This window comes from Neolamprologus brichardi, chromosome 7 (assembly GCF_056152115.1).
Source record: "Neolamprologus brichardi isolate AB-2024 chromosome 7, ASM5615211v1, whole genome shotgun sequence".
Classification (NCBI taxonomy): domain Eukaryota; kingdom Metazoa; phylum Chordata; class Actinopteri; order Cichliformes; family Cichlidae; genus Neolamprologus; species Neolamprologus brichardi.
In genome coordinates, this window is record NC_142110.1 from 25,915,352 (window position 1) to 25,925,064 (window position 9,713).

General features: G+C 39.1%; 1 protein-coding gene across 1 annotated transcript; it reads right to left on the reverse strand.

The window, feature by feature from the left end:
* Positions 1-219: 219 nt before the first annotated feature.
* Positions 220-8,759, reverse strand: dnajc24 (DnaJ (Hsp40) homolog, subfamily C, member 24). The gene is made up of 4 exons (XM_035913295.2): positions 8,171-8,759; positions 6,839-6,974; positions 3,474-3,542; positions 220-1,137 (listed from the first exon to the last, which is right to left on the reverse strand). Exons 1-4 carry the CDS (start codon positions 8,294-8,296, stop codon positions 923-925), a joined length of 546 nt encoding a protein of 181 aa, XP_035769188.1. The 5' UTR covers positions 8,297-8,759; the 3' UTR covers positions 220-922.
* Between the last annotated feature and the right edge of the window lie 954 nt (positions 8,760-9,713).

The window sequence follows — 9,713 nt, forward strand, 5'->3', positions numbered from 1 at the left end:
CGCCACCAGGGATGGATGACAATGTCCCATCAGGTTTTTACAGCTGAAGGGTGAAAACGTTGCAGTGAAACGGCACAATTAAATAAAACAACTGTATACTGCACAATATTTCAGATGATCTTTCCATCTTGCATTTTTGGAATCCAAATACTGTTTAAGGCAATACATATATACATCATCACAACAAACAACAACAAAAAACCAAAACAAAACAGAAACCAGGGTTTTTCCTTTAATTGTTTATCCGTTTCATAACGACTCTGTTGTAGCATGAATGGCTGTGAGAGAGGTCTTAATAAGCAGGAAAAGCTGGCTATCAAGAACACAGTGGAATTACATTTTTCATAGATTTTCAACTGTATGGAAATACAGTTAAAATTCAAAATCCATGCCCCCTTTCACATTTTCCAAAGCTATACAGTGCCCCAGATTGAAGTCTTTGCTGGGTCGATCCCGGGCCGCATGTTTGACACCCCTGCTGTTGGAGGTAGGCATAGTTTTATCAAAGAGAAAACTTTAAGAGAAAAAATTTTCTCCACAAGGTAAAAACCAGTAAGTTTTCTTATCTCGTCTCTTTCCATCACTCACCCTGAACCTGCTCTTGTCAGAGGTCTCTTCCTGTTAAAAGGGAGTTCTTTCTTCAATGCCTGCTCGGATTGTTGTGGTCCTTGCTATAATATTGTAGTATTGTATAATATTGTTTAGTGTCGATTTCTCCAATTACATTTGAGACACCAAAAACAGGGGATTCCAAAATAAAGGTTTGTGGATAATGCAAAACATTTAAGAGCTGCGAGTCTCAGGTTTAAGCCAGTATTGATCATATAATGACTGGTGCACACTTGAAAGGAAAATGTCAATACTAATGATTATAAGAAAGGCTCAGAGTCAGAGTTGGAAATTATAAAAAAAAGTATTAATATTACTGACATTTTTGAGCTTTTTCATCAGTTGACCCCGTCACATACACACTGAGAGAACAGGTATCACAGCAAACAATTGCTCCTTTGTGGCGTCCTTCCTCCGTTTCCTTTTCACCTTCATCTTGCTGTTTCCTCTGTGGCTCCTCCTCCAGTTCCTCCTCAGTGACACTGAATACTCCTCCACAGCGACAGGAGTGTGTATATAGACCCTGATCTGAAAGAACATACTTTCAAAATTAGAGATGGAAGAAATTTACCAGCTGTAACCAAGTACATCTGGGACAGTACTCGTGAAAATATACAGACAGAGCATGAAATGGTAAATAAAAATCGAGAAAACAAAAATAGTGCTGAGCCACCCTCACTTCTACTAAGCCAGAGCAGTTCTTGTAATTTTTTAAAGTGGTATTAAGTAAGAGTCCTTTCTGTAGGTCATTCAAAGTTTTCATTTGGACATTTTTAGTCCACTTATTGTAGCTAATTATTTTCAGGGAACTTTGTTGTTGTTACAGTTGCTGACCTCCAGGGGCTCTCCCCATGTGAGAGAGCTTTTTCTCCTCCTGTGCTCCAGGTCTGCCTCATAAGCAGCAGCTGAGATGTTTTGCAGCTCGTCAGCCACTGTATCTCAAAATGCCGCGCCTTCTTTCCTTCCCTTTTCCCTGGGCTGTGAGCTGCAGTGGTTTGGGCAGCAGATTGTAGCTGTGTCAATTTATGAAACTTGGTGTAACATTGGTTTTTAATATTTGTGAGTAAAGGTGTCCCTTTACAGAGACAATTGTGAACCACAGTGAAAGCACGGAGTGGTTTTCTACCATTTTGTTTCAACCATTTTTCTCATGTTTTGTGGCAAGACGTGGAGCACAGCCATTGTATTTTTTTTCTTATAGATAGAGTGGTCTTACTTTGTTTTTTTAGCTAGACTGGGCTGTTCTGTTTGTCGTTTTGGCCTAGGAGACCCTGACACTAGGGGTGCAACGATACTCATATTGATATTGAACCGTTCGATACAGTGCTTTCGGTTCGGTACGCATATGTATCGAACAATACAAATTTTTTAATTTATTTTATCAACTTTTCTTCTGTCGATGCTGTCTGTGTTGAGAGCTCAGTGGATCTGCGCTCGACTACTCGGCCTAGGCTGCACTGTCGAGTGCAGATCCACTGAGCGCAGCGCAAGCTAGCAAGACAGAAGTTAAGCTCTCCTTGCAACATGGCAAATTGAACCTCCCCCACCCTCATTCAGATCTGGCCTTTGGAACTATTTTGCTCTTCATGTGACGTATGACCCTGAAGGTAAGCGCGTCATGGACAAAAGTAAAACAGTATGTCGCTTGTGCCACGCAATGCTCAATTACATGGGTGGGAACTAGTGCGTTAGCGCAGTTAGCTCGTTAACGTGTTGACGCCGTCCAGCCCCACGCACGGGGCGATCCGCGGTAGCTCGTTAACGGAGATTTGCCGTGTTGTGGCGTTAACGTCATTTCAGATAAACGCTGACAGCACTAGTGGGAACACAATGAATATGACTGCACATTTACGCTGACATCATCCTAGTGCAAAGACAAGTGGAAGCAGACAAAAACATCAAGCACGCATGCTACAAACTTTACCCGAGTCATTTAGACAGCTGTTAGCACATGATTCTCCTTATGGGGACCTGATATGTTTAATATGCTGCTGAGAATATAGCCCAGAAGAAGCGTATAGTATAGCTTTTATTTTGGAAAGAGCCATTTCTCTGTAATAAACTCTCTTTTCAAAGATGAGTGATTTCTCGACCAGATAGATTTATTTTTTTATTACTTTGTTGGTTCAGCAACATTAAATTTAAAAACTGTACATTTGAGTTAAAATATATATTTATAATTTTAATAAATGACAAATTAAAAAGGCACGAACCTTTTTTGTATCAAAAAAATATCGAACCGTGACACCAAAGTATCGAACCGAACCGTCAATTTTGTGTATCGTTGCACCCCTACCTGACACAGAGCTTCCCTGTGTTTTATTTGGGCCTAATTGGTTCGTTTGAAATTGTGAAATAAACAGTGTTTTAACAACGTCGACTTTGTGGCAGTTAATAATTACCCCCACCCCAGATAATACTTTGTTTTTAAGTGGGGTGTAACAGTTGTCATTTACCACTAATCTATGAATAAGTAAAAAAAACCCCACCCAACTCAAGTGATGAGATCGCCTTGTGTCGATACAGACAACAAAAAAATTTAGTAAAAACTTAATTTTAAATTGTAGCTTTAGGCACTTTGTTACTAGCAGCTTGTAAAAAAAGAAAACAAAACATTATTTTCTTTCCAGTTTCTTTAGTAGAATCTATTTTAAAAAGGCCAAAGATGACACAGTTTCACAGGCATAAGATAGTATTTTTGCACTATGGTGGTTCATAAAGGCAAACACATGATTTACTTTAAATGGACTGATTTTTGTATAGAGCATTTCTACTCTACATGAGCACTCAAAGAGCTTTACTTGCACCTGCCACTCTAAATATGGTTTCCGGGGGAATGTTTAGTGTACATAATGTGTCATTACCATCATCCCAGGTCATGTCATCCACATAGACTGTAGAATCTATTGGCCAATCCTGTTTCAGTGTCCATGCTGCAGAAGTGACAATGCATCATTATTAGTAGCTGCAGTTCTAGAAAAAACAAGCAATATTATTTAACATTTGCTGTTAAAGTTATTATGTCAGAGTCTGCTCTCAAAATGTAAATCAAAATGTACTAAAAATGTAAATCATTCTGAACTTTATACTCTTTTTTCCTACTTAACCCCCCAGAAAAGTTGAATTCATTCAGATAACATCTTATATAAGGTTTTTAACAAGTCAAGTGCATTGGGATAGACAGATAGTAACGACTACAATAGTGCAAAATGAATGTAGGGTGGATAAATGAACTCAGTGACATACTGATAATGGAAGAATGGACAGACGGGTGAAAAGATAGATGTTCACACTTACTTTTTCTTTGTTTTTACAATTCACTGAGAAAACAGTCATTATCAAGTTATGCAGTTTGACAGTGATAATGACTCTGAACCATGCATAATTAGTGCTAAACTTTGATTAGCTTTTAATTAGCGTAACACTGTGTGAAGAATAATTGCTGCTATACTAGTCCGAATTTAAAATAGGATAAAGAATGAAGGAGAGACGAGTGCTTTCAGGAACATACACATAAAACACACCAGAGGTAAACATATCTTATTTCTTACAGTTTTGAAACCATCTATGGATATTTTATTTTTAACAAACCTTTGCCACACAGTGACTGCAGATGGCAGTGAATACATACTCACCACGTGAGTAAGTTAACACCTTGGCTAGGCTATAGCCAGACTGATACAACTTATTTTAAAATAAAATCACTTAAGTGAAAATTACGTCTAATCATGGGTTCCCTATTTGAGTAGCTGCCGGGGCCCAGAGCAGAGGTGGAGAACTTGATGGAGCTGTGTGGTGTGAGCTTGTGTGTGGCAGGTGAAAAGCTGCCCAGAGCTTCACCCACAGCGTCTTTATCCCGTCTTCCTTCTCTCACCCCAAATTGGTCGTGTTAGATGGCCGCCCCTCCCTGAGCCTGGTTCTGCTGGAGGTTTCTTCCTGTTAAAAGGGAGTTTTTCCTTTCCGCTGCCTCCAAAGCGCTTGCTCATATGATTGGTCATATGATTGTTGGGGTTTTCTCTGACTTTCTGTATTATTGTAGGGTCTTTCCCCCTACAATACAAAGTGCCTTGAGGTGACTGTTGTTGTGATTTGGCACAATATAAATAAAACTGAATTGAACTTGTCAAAAGGACAAAAACTATTACACATAAACATTCAGGCATCCCATAACGTTATGTGCATTGGGTCCTTATGTCATGAACCCATTCAGTTTACCACTTGTATGACGTGCTTTCTGTCTAACATACACATTAACAGTCTGATGGATGCATCAGAGGGCAACTTGTCTAATTCCCAGGGATATTTGGATTGTAGGCTGGAGTAGCCACACACAGAAGCACCAACCTACTGATTAGGAGATGACCTGTTCTACGTCCTGAGCTACAGCCAACCCATAAATCCCAATGTCACTGGACACTTCATACTGGGGCTGCCACAAATGATTATTTTGATAGTCGACTAGTCACCGATTATTTTTGTGATTAGTCGACTAATCAGATCATGCATCCATTGAACGTAAAACATACAGCTTATTGCACCAGCAGCATCTGCTCTTATATAACTATCATTAGCTTACAGCTTTAAGTGTTTAAGGTAAGTGCTAACTAAAAAATAAAGACAAGATGATAGTTTATTAAATTTTAATGACATTTGCAGATTGTTTCGGTGGAGTTTAATAAACTCCTTGCTATCTAAAATATAACAGGACACTGGAGTATATTCTCGAGCATCTCACACTTCTGATAATCAGTTGTCTGCTTGACGTTTATTCAGCTGTGTAAAAACTATAACTTTAATCTCAGCCAAACCGATTTACTCAGGAACAAATAAAATACTGAAAAAAAGCCAAACAATAACATTTTTAAGTTATCTAAGTGACTTATATATGTTTAACCTGAGTAGCGAACGACGGCTGTGGGTTTGAAAACCATTTGCCGGGAGTCCGGTGTTCTCACGGGCTCTAGTGAGCCTTGCCCCCGGCTAGCTATCAAGCTAGCGGGTAACAGACGTCTCCGAAAACGTCGGAGCGCTTTTAAAAATATGTGGTGTCTTGATAAACTGAGCAGATATTTGAGGTTTACACAGCTACATTCTCGCCTGAAAATATGTTAAATGTTTATTTTGTGACCCAGAAAGAATAATAAGAGTAATATTAAAACTAACTAGCTGCCACCATTGTCGGAAACTGAGCTGGGCTGCGCTATGAATTCTGGGATAGGTTGGGCCACGAAGTATACACCCGACCCATCCTTCAATCTGGGGAAATGAAGGCCGCATTTGTCGGCCGCATTTGTCGGAGTCTTTGAATTTGGACAGTCTTCATCGTGTCGCTGTAACGTAATAGGCCTACAAATGCGGGCACAGGAATTGCGGTTCCTGAATTTGGACACAGCTACGATACCGGACACTGCTTCTTCTTCTTCTTCGGGGTTTAACGGCAGCTGGCATCCTTGTACATGCAGTGCTGCCATCTTCTGTTTCAGTACGTTATTACACTCTTAAATCCTACTACTTATTCCTGCATCTTTTGGGATCAAACGACGTGTCGACAATTTTGATAGTCGACATAATCGTGACTAGTCGACTAATCGTGGCAGCCCTACTTCATACATCATTACTTTCAGAGCCAGCATGTTTAAATGACAGTATTCATATTTGGTACTTGTGTATAAATATTGTATATTTTGAAGTACTGGTACTTTATTCCATCCATAATATTTGTCAAACATATTCAGCCTGCTGAAAGAGATTCCTTTTCTGCTCCAGGACTGAGGTTAGAGCAAATTTTGGTGGACTGTGCATTCACTGTACTCTGCTGCTGGTAAACAAACCTAGGTTATTAATAATGTTTGGTGAGCTGTAGCATTTAGCTGATATACTGCATTCATGCTGAACATTCAGGTTCAAATTTTTTAAAAAAAAAAGATGATTGAGTTCGGAAAGTTGGGGCGAAAACCAGGGAAAAAAGTCTGAATTTCCAAGATTAACGTTTTACATTTCTTAAAAAAAAAAACAAAAAAAAAAACATAGGAAAACTGTGTTTTTGGTCAAACAACAACACTAGATGTAAAGAGAAGATATGCATTTTCACGTTTTTGTGCCAGTCTTGGTCAGTGAAAAATAAAACTACATCAACATAAGTAATACCAAACATTTTTTTCCCGTCAAAGAAAACCATCACGACGCTTATCAGTAAATAAAGTAAGTGAAGCACAATTTAAAGTCCCACCTCTTCTTTGCAAGTCATATTGTGTCCTAGTGGTTTGGTTACTAAGGACCCTCCATGCAGCATCAACTTCTAGAAACTTCTTCACACCAGACTCTGCTTCGGAAGAACAATCCCCTCCAAGACGGTCTGGGTGGTACTGCAGATTTGTGCACACACAAACAAACGTATATTCAGACACCTCATCTTCTAGGTATGAACTTATTGCAAACATTTGACATTTGGAGGGCTCAGAAGACCCAGACAGCTGTCCAAGAAAACAAAGGGATTGGCACTTACACAGTGCTTTTCTACTATGAGCACTAAAAGCACTTTTATTCCTGTCCAAGTGTCTTGTCTAACATTCACACACAGTCACACTCTCATGGATGCATTGGGTTATCTCTCCTGCAAGTTGAAAGACGCCTGATATGCAAACTGGAGGGGCTGCGAATCAAATTACCTTGTGATAGGTCGATGTCTGCTCTACCACCTGAGCTACAGCTTATTATTAATACTAGATACATACATTCTAATGGATGCAACAGAGAAATACACAGAAATTAGTTAGCACAGTCTCATCTGGGCACCTTTTGGCACCTAAGGCAGTCAAATGTGGGTCAGTTGGCTTAAAAGTCTTGGCCAACAATTTTCTAATAGCTTTACACACTTGTCGCTAATAGCTATCCTCCAGCTAAATATCTGTGCACCATTTAACAAAACTGATGACAGCATTTTATTGCTAGCTTCTCTTCATGCAAACAAAATCCTTCCATGCACAAATGACAGTCATGGAGTTCCACATGTGCTGGGGCTGATCCCTTATCCACCTCCTCTTAAGATATGTTATTAGAAAAAAAACTGCATACGCTTCCACTGCATTACTCATCAGGTGTAAATGCAGTGGTGAGAATGAATACAAACGCCACATTTCATACAATCTTATCATGATGACAATGCAATGATCAGATGCTTTCCAAATGGTATGACATGGTGGCTCAAAACAGGACGACACTTTTCTGTTTTCAAACAAAAGGAACTGGCTGCTAATAACAAAGTGTGCAAAGATAACATCTAAAGTGGATTTGTTCCCAAATTGTTTATGTATAGACATAACACTGGTTCATCACTGAGTTAGGAGCCTTTTTATGCTTAAAAAATACACAGGTTATCCTTAAGTTGCCTAGGCCAAAAAAAAACAAAAACAAAAAATCTGGTCAGCTCCAGGGACTGAAATGAGGGAAAAGGCACACAATGTGGACAACAAAATAGAAATAAATGAGGGTAGACCGTTTTTGCATGCATATAGGTAGTATGGGTCTATAGAATGATGGGACAAATAGAGAATGGATTTACCTGTAAGGCCAGCTGCTGGTACCTGTGTCTGAGCTGCTGAACCGAGTCTGAGGGGTTTGCTCCCAGGACAGCATACAGGTCCTTCTCTATTGTTTGGTTCATTCTGCGTAAGTGCGATGCTGACATCAGACAATTGCATTAGCCCTCATAAGGAGAGTCTTTTGCAAATATGTGAACTATTTTTAGGACCTTTAGCAGTGAGCTCAGTAAAATGTGCTCACTTAGAAATGTCAAATCAAACCGCAACTTTTGAACGGGTTACAGTTATTCCACAGGACGAACGACAACAAACCGAGAGCTCTTCGTTTGAAATTATTAGTGATTACAGTGGGTAATCTCACATGGTACACACATGACAGGTAGTTATTCAGTGTGAACCTGCGGGCTCAGAGGTGTGCCGGGGTCAGGAAAGACGCGAGCTTCACGACAAAGTAACGCTTAGCTAAGTTTAACATACGAAATGTGGTCGACGAAGGCGCTTATGATTTCACATTTTCTATATTTCCCAGAAACCTACATTTAAAGGACTAAACATACCTCTAACACACGAGACAACATAGCGTTCTACGCTGTTATGAGTCCCCTTAAAAACAGCCCGTGTATTTATGGTCCGCGTGCTTGAGTTCCGCTGGGAAAATGAAATACAGAACACTTCGAGTACCGTTTTGTACTCAGACTAGTGCAAAACAGTGCTAGATGAATCCATTAAAATAAAACTACTTTTGTACAAGATGCAATAAACATACGGAAGAGGATTGGGGCCACTGGGGAAAAAAGTGGGCACGTCTTTTTTTCATTTCCTGATGAAAAAAAACCGTGCCCACCCAGTGGCTCTAATCCTCCTCCGTAGCAACGTATTTGGTTAACGAACTTTATCAGGAAATAAAATTTACATTTTATTTTATTTTTTACATTAATAGAACAATAACGACGAAGAACATTTTAAAAACAAAAACCACAAAATAAAGTAAACAAACAAATTTACGCTCGCTCCTGATTTAGCACAACTTGAAATGAATAAACTTAGAGTAATGGGTCCTAGATCATGTGCCAAAGCCCCTTACTCAATGACATCTGAAACTTACAAGATGAAAAACGTTTTGTTTATTTCTTTAATTTTTCAGTCACCTGTACAATACAGTCCTGTAGGCAGTGTGAGAGAGTGTCAGACACATCTTTGTCTACAGATATGTCAACAAAAGGGAAAAGGCTCAGGTAAAAAACTAATACCATAGTGTATGATTTGATACTGATGTGTATAGAAAGACTTTTTTATTATATTATATTATATTATATTATATTATATTATATTATATTATATTATGAAGTAGATAGATAATCTGGAAACCATCCCAGCTACCATAGGATGAGGATACCAACCAAATTCTGATTAACTTGGAGCAAACTTGGGAAAACAAGTGTGAACAACAGCTAACTCCCTTTATCCAGAGAACAACAGTAATTATTGCAGAATATGATTAGGGGCAAAATAAGGACAATATGGTTGCTATGTAAACAGAGAAAGTTGTTGAATAGTTTAAGT